At 48.7% G+C, this 15,682-nt stretch overlaps 1 protein-coding gene across 2 annotated transcripts; it reads right to left on the bottom strand.

Moving 5' to 3' along the window:
- Positions 1-1,854: 1,854 nt before the first annotated feature.
- On the bottom strand, positions 1,855-15,632 carry PHF7 (PHD finger protein 7). Of its 2 annotated transcripts, XM_040994593.1 has the most exons (11): positions 15,125-15,632; positions 13,780-13,987; positions 13,062-13,111; positions 11,270-11,361; positions 5,307-5,408; positions 4,808-4,932; positions 4,259-4,418; positions 3,654-3,760; positions 3,189-3,305; positions 2,749-2,870; positions 1,855-2,530 (listed from the first exon to the last, which is right to left on the bottom strand). In XM_040994593.1, the coding sequence occupies exons 2-11, from the start codon at positions 13,821-13,823 to the stop codon at positions 2,322-2,324; spliced, it is 1,128 nt and encodes a 375-aa protein (XP_040850527.1). In that variant the 5' UTR covers positions 13,824-13,987; positions 15,125-15,632; the 3' UTR covers positions 1,855-2,321. The 2 variants fall into 2 exon arrangements, with proteins under 2 accessions (XP_040850527.1, XP_040850528.1); XM_040994594.1 differs by lacking the exon at positions 3,189-3,305.
- Between the last annotated feature and the right edge of the window lie 50 nt (positions 15,633-15,682).

Raw genomic sequence — 15,682 nt, 5'->3', positions numbered from 1 at the left:
AAAAATGGGATTTGTTGCTTGCTCTTAAATAATAGACTACTATGAAAAAAAAAGATATATTCACAAATGCCTGAGGATATGTCTGGTCAGGGAAATTCTTTAAAAAATCCTTCTTTAGGGCTCAGTGCAGTAGCCTAGCAGCTAAAATCCTCGCCTTGCATGCACCAGGATCCTGTAAAGGCGCTGTTTCTAACCACAGCAGCCTCGCTTCCCATCCAGCTCCCTGCCTGTGGTCAGGGAAGCAGTTGAGGACAGCTTTGCACCTGCATGAGACTTGGAGGCCGCTCTTGGCTCCTGGCTTCGGATCAGCTCAGTTCCGGCCATTGTGGCCACTCGGGGAGTGAATCAGCAGATGAAAGATCTTTCTCTCTGTCTTTCCTCCTCTCTGTATATCTGACTTTCTAATACAAATAAATCTTTAAAAAAAAATCTGGTCCAGCACGATAGTGTAGTGTTTAAAGTCTTCGCCTTGCATGTGCCAGGATCCCATATGGGTGCTGGTTCTAATCCTGGCGGCCCTGCTTGTGGCCTGGGAAAGCAGTCGAGGATGGCCCAAAGCCTTGGGACCCTGCACCCATGTGGTAGACCAGGAAGAAGCTGTTGGCTCTTGGCTCTGGGCTTGCCCAGCCCTGACCTTTGCAGCCATTTGGGGAACAAAGCAGCAGATGTCTCTCCTCTCTCTGTACATCTGCTCTCAACATTTTTTTGTTTAAAAAGAACTGAAGTTTCAATCTAGGAAGGACCTTCCAGTTGAGAATTATCAGTACAATAGTTGACAAATTTGAAATGTTTCTTGGTACTTGCAGAGCTCTTACAAAATCTCCTTAGATGTGCAGGTAAGGGAGTACAGCAGGGAGTTGTCAAACCCATGAAGAACCAGAGCACAGTCGTGATGACCCGTGTGCGGGAGGCCAAGGGCAAGCCAGCTCAGCAGTGGGAACTGGGAGGGCGGCAGCTGATGGTGACCCAATGCCAGGCTTGTGAGGTTGTTTCATGGTCATTGCAACAATGGGGAAAAACCTATAGGTACAGAGCAAAGAAAGCAGCAGTTAGTAACTCAGGGAAAAAAAAAAAACAACTGGTGTGAGGGGCAATTGCAATCACGGCGGACAGCATTCTCATAGTTGTGGCAATGCAAACACTGCAAGTTCAGAAACACTCTGATGTAAACATATGATGGTGAGAATGAAATGGGGAGATTCTAAAGGTGCTTAATTTTTTATAACATCATAGGCAACATCACCAAAGGTGAGCAAATCAACACATGTCTAAAGGAAACACAAAGTAGACATTCTTAGGGACCAGGCCTAGAAGCAGGGGAGGGTACACCAAGGCTGGTCTTTAGTGTCAGCCCTTTGGTACTATTAGACTTTCGGAAGTGTGTGCTACTTTGCTCATCTGCTTTAGCAACAGCAACAGACACAAACACTCCCTGCTTGATGCCTGGCAGACATGGTCAAATCCAATTGCAGAAGACATTCTGTGAGTTAAGTCTGCAGGGACAACACTGGCCTCCACCATTTGTGACAATGGGTCCAACTTCCCATTAAACCAATTCCTGTGAAGTGACAGAAAACCCACAAACGTTAGGACAGGCTCCATTTAGTGTCTCCCTAGGCCTTTGGCCAGCCTGCTACTGCAACTGCCTTCCTCACAGGAGTTTCCTGCCATGCAAATGCAAAGGTCTGCTCTGAATGGAGACGCTCAGGTCCCCAGGCAGTGCAGGCTTGCTGGGGCCCACAGCTCAGCCTACAACACAGCAGGTCCCTGCTGCCCTGGTAGAGTTCAGGGCCTCATGCCTCATGGCAAGGGCCCATTCACTGCTGTATATATTTGCACGATGAAAATCTTTGTCTCTGAAATACCACTTCCCCTGCAAATGGAATACACACACACACACACACACACACACACCATCCAGGGAGCCCATTGGTGTTTTAGCTCAGAATCCTACCTCACTTCATGGGGCAGAAGGTAAGAGTTGTACCCTCCAGGTTCTTTAGACCACTAAACAAACTTCAGAGTAAGTTTGTAAGGAGACACCAAAGGAGAGAAAAGCTTTATTTGCAGAATAACAAATGTGCGTTAAGTAGGAGGCAGGTTCTGACAGAGGCGTCTGAGTAAGGAAGAGTGACAGGGCTTAGGGCCCAAAACGTGGCCCGCCAGGGCATCTCTACCTGTTTCTTGCTCCTCATGCTTCCCAGGCTGGATGACCTGCCCCCTTCCCTGGGCTCACAGTTCCCCGGTGCCCCTCCCCAAGGCCCAATGCAGAAGTAGAGTTACATCCCCACAGCAGACTTGGTAACAGCCACTCAGAGCTGTTACTTAGACTTTCTGCCACTCTTGGTGACTTTAACACCCTTGGGCCTCCTCCTGCCACCTGACTCCGGCTTTTCTAACAGGGAAGGCCCTGGCCACTGAGTCCAGGAGGGGCCTGGCCTCTCGTCCAGGCTGTCTCTGTAGATGGGTTCAGCTGGCTGGCAGGTGCTGCTGCAGCAGGGGGCGTCACCCGAGTTCTCAGGTGTGCAGTCTGTGGGGAAAGAAAGGCAGCGGTCGGGGTGGAGTCAGAACTCACCCTTCCACTCCTCCCAGTGCAGGTCACTATGCTCTTCCATGGCCACTGTCCTTCAAAAGCTAAGGGTGCTAATGAATGCTGCCCCTACTCTGGCATGCCTCCTGCCTCCCCAGGGGACACAGCTGCCCTCACCCACACTCTAGTTCTCAGGCCAGAGCACCTCGCCTTCTCACCTGTGCCTAAAGCAGCTGAACATTCTGCACACTCCCATTTCTTGCTGTTGGATCTGAGGGCGGAGCAGCCCCTGTGGGTCCCGTGGGATCCGCACGTAGCACACAGAAGAAGATGCCACCGCCTACAGGGAGAGCAGAGGAGAGGATGTGAGGACAAGCAGAACACTCTCAGTTATCCGTCCCACAGCAAGAAGGTGAGATCCTAGGATCAGGTCCAGCCCTTTGCAAGGCAGATGTGGAAATCAGGACTTGGGCCTCTCTCCACTAAGCACTGTTGTCTTGCACACGCACTTTGGGTGGGTAAGGTGGGACTTAGCCAACGAGGTACACCCCAAGCTGTGCAGACTAGAGGCAGTGTCTTGTCGATGATGGCTGTGCCAAGGCTTAACTTCAAGTGGACATGGAGGGGAGCCCGCCTGGCCAGGGACCTTTCTCCCTACCCTTCCTCCTCAAAGCTGTCTCGGCCTCCTTCGTACAGACAGATGGGGGCATCGCAATGCTGATAGCGCTGATACAACTCGGAGAAGGCCCCTGGCTCCAGCTCCCAGGCGGCATCTCTACATTGGGATGGGAAACAGCAAGTAAGGAACAAAAGGCTGGTTGCTGAAGCCTCAAGTTGGCCTGGGAGGAACTGGCAAGAATGCTAAGTGTGGCAGTCTGTCGGGGGGAATGTGGTGTGTGTGTGTGTGTGTGTGTGGCTGCTTAGTTCCAGAGTTCAAGAGCCCACACTCCAGGGGAATGCCCATCTCGGACACACGCCTCTTGCCCACCTGCTCTTCCTCCCACTAATTACAAGCACTCCCTCGGCCCGCTGCCTGGGCGGCTTTCACTGCACAGCAGGCCTCAGCCGTCCCGGGCCTCTGGGCTTCCCTCACACTGCAGCCCTGTTGCAGAGTGCAGGCTACCTGTCTGGAATATGAATTCCCATCCTCAGCATTTCTTGAGGGAACTCTTCCCGGTTATTACACTGTGGACATTTGAAGAAATGTTTTGCGGAGGTGTGGGCGTATTTCTGTAAGAAAAACATGGAAGACCTCTGGGCTTGCTGAAACTACTCCCACCCTCCCTCCGGAAAGTAGACGTTGTTGAGTGTTCCAGGAGGAGGAGCTGGGGTGGGCTCGGGGGAGAGCTGCAAATCCTCTACTCAGACCTGGGACCCTAAGACTAGCAAGCAAGTGCCCGGCATGCCTCATTTGACCATCCTCTCTGGCCATGGCGTTTGGCAGGGCCAAGCAGGGATCAGGGACCTACAGACAGGTTTATCTCCCTTTTTGTTCATTCAGGAAGTCAGGGTGATTGCAGTTCCTTGGCCTATGGCAGGTCCTTTCATTCTAGCAATATTGCGGATTTGGTTCAGTCTATATGTGTTGGAATGAGCTCTTACAGACCCAGGATGGACCGACTTTGTTTTAACTGCCCATAGCCTGCCCCGCCCCAAAGGCCTCTCCAGCAAGGAGTGCGGAAGCTGTGCTGTGTCCGAGCAGTGCCAGGCAGGCTGAGACAGCCCCACCTGGATGCACTTGCGGTGGTAGACAGCTTGACTGCAGCACGGGCTCTGGATGTTCTCAACGCTTGTCTGGGATAAATCTTCACAACACAACACACAGCTCTCCTCCCCCAGGTCCTCCTGATGGACGTTCTGTGTTGGACGATGTTTTCCACAAAATGATCTGCGGCAGGGTAAAAAAACACATCTGGTTTCTGGCTTGTTGTTCACATAGCCTTGGGAGGGCCAACAGCCAGGCAGGCGGGGACAGCCACATGCCTTCTCACGACCATTCAATCCCCAGGGACTGTCCCCACAGCCCCCTGCTCCTGAAGCCCCACTTAGCTCTGCGCAGCTGGTTGTAATTTTAGGCGGGGCTGATGGGAAGCAAGAAGAAATGCCTGTGAATAGCCAAGTCCAGGCAGTGTTTCTCGTTACTGTACAGAGGGACACATTTACATCAGAGCAGGTCCTGGGAGGATCAGGCTCCGCTGCCTTCCAGGGCTAAGGGGCCTATGACAGCAGGTCCCTTTCCCCACTTTCCCCACTTCTTCTCCCCCTTTCCCCACTCACTTGTATTCTCCAAAAAACTGCGAAAGGCACCCCCTTTCTCGGCCACAAGGCAGGTGGAAGTTTCTGGCACACTGCTCCTTCTGGCAGTGGATGGCTGCTCCCTTCTTCTTGCACACAAAGCAGACCTGCCAACGAGATCCCAGACAGCACTTGTGCCTTGGGATAGACATACATACATTCACACACCCCCTCCCCAACCCACCCACCCCGGGGCACATCTTTCTGCAGAGCGGACATTCTCTAAAGCAACAGCCATCCTCAGTGATGTGGACAACTGCAGGGCAACCTGAAGCCACTTGGGATGGTGACACTTGGCTGGCTGGGATCACCCTCTCCTCACATGGGACACGTCAGAGAGGACTGAAGAGGGGGACCCATTGGGAAACCTGAGTCCTCTGACCTCAAAAATGACAGCCAAGGAGAACAGAAGCAGGGCGTTTGGCAGGGATTTGACAAGAGGCCTACCCCAAGCCGAGGTGCCCACGTCAGGTCCTCTGACCTTCTTAGAAGCCCGGATGGCCTCTTTCTTGATATCTTCAGGCAGGAATCCGTGGAAACCTCTGTTGGACTGGCCCCTCTGAGGCAGCTTGCTAGACAGAATCTGAGGGGTGGGGCAGAATCAGGGGTCAACACCAAGAAGTGGTCAACTGGCATGGTGGGCAAGGCTAAGGGACACAGCTGGTGGAGTCTACTCATTTCCATTCACTGGGCAATTTATTTAATAATAAAGGCTTTTGTGACACTCTATTGGGTACTCAAAGCATTTTACAAAAGAAAAGATTCATTTATTTCAAAGTCAGAAATAGGGGGACATCCACACACAGAGATCTATGTGCTGTTTCACTCTCCAAATGGTTGCCATGGCCAGGGCTAGGTCAGGCCAAAGCCAGGAGCCAACAGACTCCTCCGGTCTCCCATGTGGGTACAGGGACCCAAGCACTTGTCATCCTCTGCTGCCTTCCCAGGAACATTGGTATGGAGTTGGTTCAGAAGTAGAGCATGTGGAATGCAAACCTGCATGGGTTGCTGGCACTATAGATGGTGGCTTGACCCCTTTTGCCACAGGGTAGACCCCAGCCCTTTTCAGTATTAACTCAGTGAATCCTCACTAACAACCCCAGGAGGCAGGTAGCACTCTCTTCATCTCATGGCAAGACCTACTGAAAGTCACAGTACTGCCGAACCTGAACTCTGGCTTCCGGGCTCCGTCACCTCTCATTCACCGACTGCTGAGTGCTTCAGGGTAGCATGCCTCTAGTGTTGGCTCATGACGCTGAGTTACAGGTGCTGTCTCGTTCATCTGTCAGAGGGGGCCGGCTGATGCGCATTATGGTGGACTGGCTGGGCTCATGCAGCAAGGAGGAGCCAAGCTGGCACTCATATCCAGGTCTGCGGTGCTCACATGCTTACCACACTTTGCCAAGAAACCCACTTCTCGGAGTCCTGGGCTTCCCATGCCCCTGACTACAGTCTTCCTGCCTTGAGGGGGGAGGGAAAGGGATTGCACATTCCTTTCAAAGGCACATTTTTTTTCTTATTTTCTGAAATGCTCTAAAAGCATAATCAGGAATGAGAAACTCAGACTAAAAAAAAAGCCAAAATATTCTGTTACATGTACTGGAAGAATCTCAACACCCCACTCCCAGCTCCTGGAATCATCTACAAATAATGCAGAAGGTCGGGACTGCCAGCAGTAGCTGTGTGAACCGTGTAACCAGAGCTCCAGTTATTTCCTGTAGAGAAAGCGATCCTACAAGGTTAGACTCAAGGGCACTGGGATAATTCCCACCCATATGTAAAACATCAATGACAGTGACATAGCAAGATAATCCCCTACATGCAGCACCAGCATCCCCTATGGATGTCAGTTCATGTCCCAGCTGCTCTACCTCCTATCCAGCTCCCTGCTTATGGCCAAAGAAAGTAGCAGATGATGGCTCATGACCTTGGGGCCCTGCACCTATGTGGGACACCTGGAAGAAGCTTCTGCCTCTTGACCAGATCAGCTCAGCTCTGGCCATTAGCAGAGGGAAGATCTTTCTCTCTATAAAAATCTGCCTTTCGGGCCCGGCGCGGTGGCGCAAGTGGTTAAAGGTCCTCGCCTTGCACCCCCGGGATCCCATATGGGCGCCGGTTCTAATCCCGGCAGCCCCGCTTCCCTTCCAGCTCCCTGCCTGTGGCCTGGGAAAGCAGTCGAGGACGGCCCAAAGCTTTGGGACCCTGCACCCGCGTGGGAGACCCGGAAGAGGCTCCTGGCTTCGGATCGGCATAGCATCGGCCCGTTGCGCTCACTTGGGGAGTGAATCATCGGACGGAAGATCTTCCTCTCTGTCTCTCCTCTCTGTATATCCGCCTTTCCAATGAAAAAATAATAAAAATAAATCTTTAAAAAAAAAAAATCTGCCTTTCAAAAAAAAATAAACATATATATATATATATATATATATATATATATAACACTTGTATGACATACATTCTTAGCACTAATTCTCTCAAGACTTTAGTTTTTTTTTAAAGATTTATTTATTTATATTGGAAAGTCAGGGTTACAGAAAGGAGAGACAGAGATCTTCCATCTGCTGTTTCACTCCCCAAGTGGCCACAATGGCCAGAGCAGAGTTGAGCCAATGCCAAGCCAAGAGTCAGGAACCTCTCTCCAGGTTTCCCATGCAGGAGCTGGGTCCCAGAGCTTTGGGCCATCTTCCACTGCTTTCCCAGGCCACAAGCAGGGAGCTGGATGTGAAGTGGAGCAGTAGGGACATGAACCAGCAGATGCACGCTGAGAATTTAGCCAGAGCCATCACACCAGGCCCCTATTTTACACTTTTAAGCATTACTCATGTTTTCTGTAAGGAATGTCATTTCTACAGACAGAACAATCAGTCATGAAAGGTTAGAAACAATGCAGGCATCCTCTAACAGCTGTGTCGTACTTTGTAGCATCCCTATACCATCAAACACCAGTTACTGAAAACAACAGAATCCAAAACCTATGAGATAACAAATAAAACAGGATACAAGATATGATATATAGTATGTTTATTCTTATGTTAAAAATGTATATGCATGTAAATGGATCAAGATTAAGCAAGTCCCGACACTTGGCAGAACTTACAAGAAAGGAAAGCTTTCACAGAACAACTTTCTCACGAGCACAGATGTAAAAATCAAGCAAAATTCAATTTAGAAACAAAGGATACTACATCATGACAAACAGGAGTTTATAGGAGGTACTCAAGACTAGTTTAATAGTAAAGAACACAGCAAACTACATTAACAAAATAAATATCAAGATTACATCAACAGATGCAGAAAAACCATAACAAAATTCAACCTACATTCATGAAACTCCCAGCAAGCTAAAACAATCTAACGAAAGGAAGATCTGTGAAAAAAGAGTGTACCTGACATTGTATTTCAACAGCAAAAACCTGGAAGCTGTCCCCTGCCACTGGGCAGGAGACAAGGACAATCACTCAATCCTCTTCAGTCTAAAGTGAGAGCAACGGTCCTGGAAGCACAGTCAGGGAGGGAGAAGCAAAAGGCAAAAATTGGAAAGAAGTACAACTGTCATTTATAACCAAATAAACAAAATAGGTAAAAATAACTACCTAAACCAATAAATAAATTTAAAGAGATATTACAGGTCACAAAGTCAATACACAAAAATACATTACAGGGCCTGGCAGCATGGCCTAGTGGCTAAAGTTCTCTCCTTGAACGCATCAGGATCCCATATGGGCGCCGGTTCTAATCCCAGCAGCCCCACTACCCATCCAGCTCCCTGCCTGTGGCCTGGGAAAGCAGTCGAGGACAGCCCAATGCTTTGGGACCCTGCACCCATGTGGGAGACCCAGAACAGGCCTCTGGCTTCGGATTGGCACAGCCGTGAACCGGCCGTTGCGCTCACTTGGGGAGTGAATCATCGGACAGAAGATCTTCCTCTCTGTCTCTCCTCCTCTCTGTATATCTGACTTTGTAATAAAAATAAATAAATCTTTAAAAAATAATAATAATAAATCCTTTAAAAAATACATTACATTTCTGCATATCCGCAACAAACTTAATGATTAAAATTTAAAATATCATTTACAATAGCACAGCCACAAAATATTTAAGGATATACTTAATAAAAGATGTGTAAAACTACTTCACTAAAACTATAAAAATACTGCTGTGATAAATTTTAAGAGATCCAAGTAAACAGAGAAAAATATGTACTCATGAACTGACAGATTTATTATTTGTCAGTTCTTCCAAAATTGATCTATAAATTTAAAGCAATTCCAGTAGACATTTTAAAAAAGAAAAATTGACAAGTATAACAAGAAATTTATAAAGAAAAAGAAGGATCTGATAGCCAAGACTCTTTTGGAAACAACACTGTGAGGCTGCAGAAACTGAGGCTGTGGGGTCCAGGAGTGTGGGTCCGTGTGGGTCCGTGTGGGTCCGTGTGGGTCCGTGTGAGTCAGTGACAGAGATAGGCTGTCCTGATGTGCAGATCCACGGCCAGCTAATTGTGTTGACTACAATGGTACTTTGGTGGGTTGGCAAGGATTTCTTGGAATGCATAGAAAGCACCAATCAGGAAAGAAAAAAAGTTGTTCAATTGGATTACATCAAAATCCAAAGCTGCTTCTTCAAAAGACATCATTAAGAAAAAGGCAAACCACAGACCGGGAGAATAGTCTTAACACAGGAAAAAAAAAAGCCTGTTTCCAGAATATATAAACAATTCTTATAACTCAAGTAAGATGAAACACCCATTTTTCAAAATGGACAAAAACATTTTCACAAATACTCCTCGAAAGAAAGTATGTAAGTGGCCAAACAGCACACGCGTCTAGAGTCAAACATGCGAGTGGAAGCTACCATGGGGGACCAACGCACATCCCACAGCAGAGCTAAAAAGAAAGACTGACAATACAAAGTTTTGACAAAAGCATTATGCAGTTGGAACTTTCATAAATTTTGGTAGCATAAACTGTTATAGCCACTTCAAAAAGTGACTTGGCAACTTGCAAAGTTAAAACATCTAGTTAGCACACAACCAGTAATTTCACACCTCAGCAAGTGCCCAAGTGAACACACATGTTTACAAAGTTTCAACAGAACAGTTCTCGAACAGAAATGACTCACATGCCCATCAACATTTGTATAGAGAAGCAAAGTGCAACACACTCATGCAACAGAAAACTACTAGGCAATAAAAAAGGGCAAGTTACATATGACTACAAAAGCATGCCCGGATCTCCAGAACCTTGCGTTGAAAGAAAGCAGCCAGATCAAAAAGCACAGGAAGAAATAAAATAGGGGTGCTGGCGTGGAGGGCTAGGCCTCTACCTGTGGTGCTAGCATCCTATATGGGTGCTGGTTCCAGTTCCTGCTGTTCCACGTAAAATCCAGTTGCCTGCTGATGGCCTTGGGAAAGCAGCAGAGAATGCCCCAAATACTTAGATCCCGCACCCACCTGGTGAGACTAGGAAGAAGCTCCTGGCTTCAGACTGACTCAGCCCCGGCTAGTGACCATCTAGGGAATAAACCAGTGAATGAAAGATCTCTTTCTCTGTCTCTCCTTCTCTCGGACTCTGCCTTTCCAATAAAAATTTTAAAAAATTAAATAGGCAAAAGCCATCTATGGATTAGCAAAGTGCTTATTTCTAGTAGGACTGAATGAGAGGGGACAAGAAGAAACTTTCCAGAATGATGAAAATTATTTTGACTTGGAAAGTGATTATATAATAGATAATAATCAAAATGTGTCCAACTGCACATTTTAAATTGTGGCATTCTATGGTAGGCAGATTATACCTAATAAAAAATTATGGGGGGGGGCAGTGCTGTAGCGCACAGGTAGGTTAAGTCACCCTTTGTGATGCTGGCATCCCAAATGAGCCCTGGTTCAAGTCCCGATTGCTCCACTTCCCATCTAGCTCCCTGCTAATTCATCTAGGACAGTAGCAGAAGCTGGTCCAAATGCTTGGGCCCCTGCCACCCACACAGGAGACCTACTTGAAGCTTCAGGCTCCTGGCTTTGGCTGGCTCAAGCCTGGCTGTTGGGGCCATTTGGAGAGTGAACCAGCAGAGAAGAGCTCTGTCTCGATAATACTGTCTCCCAAATAAATCAAATATGCACAGGTAGGAAGACCCAGATTTGATTTAAAAAAAAAAAAAAAAAACTGAAAAAAAAGTAATTGGAAGGACGTTCCCAAAGTTGATAACATTTTTTCTGGAGAGTGGGAGGAGGATTAGAAGTATTATTTTTGGAAGATAATTTTTATTATACATATACTGTCAAAATTTTATACCAGGCACATACTTAAATTAGAAAAGATTTTAAAGGAAAAAAGCTATCAGGGAAAACAAACTGGACTATAGAGCTGAAGTGAAACACACAGACAGGAAACTGCCAGTACAGCAAAAGCCGCAGGACAGTCAAAGCAAAGGAGGCCTTCTACTCACAAGGCAGAAATAATGCACGCTGAGATTGTCTTTCTGAAGAAATTCCCCTAGCTTCTCAGGATCCCCAGGTTCACGAAGGCATAGCCGACAAACTGGAAGAGAATGTTGATAATTCATTCAAGGGGCTGATGTTGTGGTGTAGCTTGTTAAGCCTCCACCCACAACACCCACATTCCATATTGGCACACTGATTCCGAGTCCTAGCTGCTCTGCTTCTGATCCAGCTGCCCGCTAATGTCCCAGGAAAGCAGTGAAAGATGACCAAATTACTTGAACTCTTGCCACCAATATGGGAGACCCAGATTGAATTCCATGCTCTTGGCTTCAGCCTATGCAGCTGTTGTCACCAATTGGAGAGTGAACCAACAGAGGAAAGAGCCATCACTCTGAATTTAAACAAAAAAAATTTTTAAGAAGATATTACAGGTCTGGCTGAAATTGATCATTAAGAACAGAAGAGTAAGATTAAAAACATAACCCTTGGGCCTGGAGTGATGGCTCAGTGGCTATATCCTCATCTTGCATGCGTCAGGATCCCACACGGGTGCCGGTTCATGTCCCAGCTGCTCCACTTCCCATCCAGCACCTGGCTTGCAGCCTGGGAAAGCAGCAGCAGATGGTCCAAATCCTTGGCACCCTGCACCTACATAGGAAACCCATTAGAAGCTCCTAGCTTCAGATTGGCTCGGTTCTGGCCACTGCAGCCACTTGGGGAATGAAGCAGTGGACAGATCTTTCTGCCTCTCCTCTCTGTAAATCTGCTTTTCCAATTAATAAATAAATCTTTTAAAATGTTAACTTCCAACTTTTGAGGTACAGGTCTTCCTCAGCTTACACTGGGATTATGTCCTGGTAAATCCACTCTAAGATGAAATATCACAAGTAGAAATTTCATTTATCTTATTTAAAGATTTATTTTTATTGGAAAAGCAGAGTTAGAGAAAGACAAGCAGAGAGAGGTCTTTCAGCATCTGCTGCTTCACTCCTCAAATGGCTCCAGCAGCCAGAGCTGAACTGAGCTGAAGCCAGGAACCAGCAACTTCCCCCAGTCTCCAACTTGGTGCAGGGACCCAAGAATGTGGGCCATCTGCTGCTGCTTTCCCAGGAGCATTAGCAGCAAGCTAGGTTGGAAGTGGACCAACCAGAACTTGAACCTTCACCCATACCTTATTATCCCATCATACCAGCTTCAGAAAATGCATTTAAACACACCTAACCTGCTGTACATCACAGTGCAGCAACACAGCTCACTAGAGTGGGGTTGTTTGCCCTTGCAATTGTGCTTGTGACCCACCAGGAGCTGTGGTTTACTGTTACCGTCCACTGGTAACACAGCCATAGCAAGCAAGAAGTAGCTGACATAACAATAGACTAGCAGGTCCAATCTGAAGCAGTTTTAGCAGAATGCAAAGCCCTTTGCACCACAGTGAAGCCAAACCATCACGCATCTGGGAGCACATGCACTGGGGAGAGCGTCATATTGCAGGGATGAAGGCTGGGGTGAGGCCTTAGCTGGCACCAACTCTAGGTTTGTTTGTAACTTTGGTCATCCTGGGAGGAGTTGGTACAACTGCTCACTATTTTTTCGCATCTCAAGTGGTTTTAATTACTTGTTTCTTGAACTTAGAACATGAAATTTAAAAATTACAGATGCTGAGTTCTTCTGGATCTCAGAGAATCAGGGAAGGAGGAGAGGTTGACAGCGAGGAAAGCAAGTCTACTGTCCCCATGGAAGGCCTTCTCTGCCCAGGGTTGGCAGCAGCAACTGAACGTCACTTCTAGCCTTTCTTACCAGGCCCTGAAGACGCCTTCTGGATTAGCCTCTTGGTCTTGGCAGACTTCCTACACAAGAGAAAAGAAGCACAAGGTGGACTCTGAGTAACCTGGGGACTGCCCATTTACAGATCTGACGAAATACCAAAACACCCTCAGGTGAAGACAGCAGCTGCTTTTCACATGTTCTGAAGCACGAAACATTCGTCCTGAGCTACCTGGGAACAGGCACCAGATGGTGACTTTCTGCCCCCAATGCCTGTGTCACCTGTGTGGACATTTTTACCGCCTCTTCTGCCAGTGACACCGAACCTGAGGCAGCCCCATCTTCACAGGGCAGACGACAGTGAAGCCAAGGATGACTGGGCACATCCCACTGCGGGGTGCTATTCTCAGCACTTTACGTGGAGGATTAGCTCCGACACTCTAATAAAACGTGGGTGTTGTGACCAGGCACATTTATCAGAGGCGAGAACTCAAGCCATTAAAAACAATCAGGTGATGTGTGCCAGGTCACACAGTTAGCAAACAGCAGAGCCGGGATGTGGATGTAGGCAGGAGGTAAAGCTCCAGAACCAGCACCTTCCTGGCAGGAACAGGCCTGGGAGACCAAGCAGGGCAGCCTCTGGAGCACAGCAACTGGTGTGCGCTTCACGTGACCCAACCACAGCCTGTGCCACAGGTCCAGCCTGAGCCACAAGGCCGTCGGACAACTTTCCTCATGTGACCTACTCTACCTTAATCTTTGACATTCCTTCTTCTTTTCTTTTAGAGTCTTCATTCGTTGCTGCCTGCTTCTCCTATCTTGAATTCTTCTATATGATTATGCGGACAATATAGGCTCGTCCAGCTATAAATATAAATGGGGCTTGGTCAGCAATTCAATTCTACATTTGGTTATCAAGTTCCATGGGGTCAAGGCGATGGTGCGCTTCATCTCCCAACCTATGGAGTGAAATAAAAGAAACACTCTCAGTATCAAGGCTGACAGTAGAACTAGTCTGGGTGCTGTTTATCAATCTCCATGTGGTAGGTACTGTTACCAAGAGGTGACTGACGCTCAGTGGGGTAAGCACCTTGCCAAGGTCAGAGTGACTGATACAGATGGGAACTTAACCCAAGGTAGCAGTGCTCCACTGCTAACTCCCTAGCACAGCAGCGTAAAAACCTGTAACTGCTGTGATTATGCAGATGGATATTTGTTTCTTTGCGCCTTATAAATTCACAAGGAACACTCAGGGGAAACGGGCTCCTTTTGCACCCAGCTATGGCTCCTTCATTCCACCCAGAACAGGGACAAGGTTGTTTCCCAGAAAAGGAGCCAGGGAACTTTAGACAGCTTGGGGCAACAGCTCCCTCTAGCGAGGGACAGGCGCAAGCACCACTGGGCTCCCATCCCCAAAACGCAACTTTTTTTGTATCAGACACCTTATTAACAAGGTCAATGGGACCCAAAGTTAGGTTCTCATTACACGGGGAAGGGAGGATCTCTGACAGTGCAGGGTAGACTAAATAAATCAGCCGCCACAAGGGCACGTCAGGGTCCATTCAGAAGAGGGAGGAGGATCACACTTTCTAAAAGGCCACCAGAGTCACGGATCCCTCCGGGGACACGCCCTCGGTATCACCTGCACGGACATTTTTACCGCCTCTTCTGCCAACGACACTGAAGTTAGCACTTGGATCCTCGCTGCAGATCCCAAATTTTCCTCGGGGTGTTCCAAGTACTCTGGGTGAAGAAGGCTGCTCAGCGAAGCCGGGCTGTCCCGTCCTCCCTCCCTCGGGGACCGGGCTCCATCTCCCTTCCCACAACTCCTGTGGGCTTCGGAATGCTAGCACGCGGGATGGCCTGGACCAGGAGAGCGCCCCTGGCCCTGGGGCCATCCTGACCCCTCCAGCAATAGCAAAGAAACCTTGCATCCTTGAGTGGGATTCTGTGCTCAGTGGTCATTATAAGATGAGACTATCTTCAGAGCGTGGGAGCAGGCACATCGCCAAGGTGGGCTTCCAAAAGCTGCGCCGGTCTGTCATTTCTTTAAGCCTCTGGCAGGGGGGTCGGAGGGTTCCCTCAAAAACGCTTACCAAGTTGTGTCGTTGGATATAGGCTGGACAAAGGCTTGATGAGAAATAATGATAAATAAATGCGCCTTCGGTCCCGCCGCCGTCGTCACCGCCAGAATACACAGTGATATTTATTTGGAAAATACGTGTCGGTGTGTGCCCCGGACCTGACAGCCGGAGAAGGGGCTCAAGGGGCATCCCGCGGATGCCCGACCCGGCTCATGTCACGCCAGCCGGGGTTGAGGGGTGGACGGGTGGTGCAGGGCCCGGCTGGAGGTCGCCTCCGCCGCTCCCTCCTTCCTCACGGTAGCTCTCGGGCGGCCGCTCCGTGCCCGGGCGGCCCACTCAGCTGTAGGCTGAGGATGCCACTGTCCGGGAGCTTTTAAGATATTCGTGGTCACAAGCCGTGGTAGCTTCCTCACGGCGGCCGCCCCGCGCGGTGACTGCGCTGCCTAAAAGGGGGAGGGGATGGGGGTGGCCTGGGGCACGCGGACTGCGACCTCCGGGGACCGCTGCGACGCCAACCGTCGGCCCGGAGGAACCGCTAACGGCCGCGCGCCCTGCCGGCCCTCCCTCTCC

The sequence above is a fragment of the Ochotona curzoniae genome, unplaced genomic scaffold (assembly GCF_017591425.1).
Source record: "Ochotona curzoniae isolate NIBS_2020 unplaced genomic scaffold, NIBS_Ocur_1.0 contig_908, whole genome shotgun sequence".
In the NCBI taxonomy this organism is placed as follows: domain Eukaryota; kingdom Metazoa; phylum Chordata; class Mammalia; order Lagomorpha; family Ochotonidae; genus Ochotona; species Ochotona curzoniae.
Note: the sequence above shows the minus strand (reverse complement) of the source record. Positions and strands in the feature narration are given on the sequence as shown.

Bases quoted from the DNA above. Each gene is read 5' to 3' on its own strand.
- PHF7 (XM_040994593.1), bottom strand. From the start codon at position 13,823: ATGAAGACTCTAAAAGAAAAGAAGAAGGAATGTCAAAGATTAAG. The intron at 4,933-5,306 runs GTCAGAGGACCT...TCTCGTTGGCAG, and splicing joins CCATCCGGGCTTCTAAGAAG to GTCTGCTTTGTGTGCAAGAA. The intron at 2,871-3,188 runs GTAGGGAGAAAG...CTCTCCCTGTAG, and splicing joins GACAGCTTTGAGGAGGAAGG to GCGGTGGCATCTTCTTCTGT.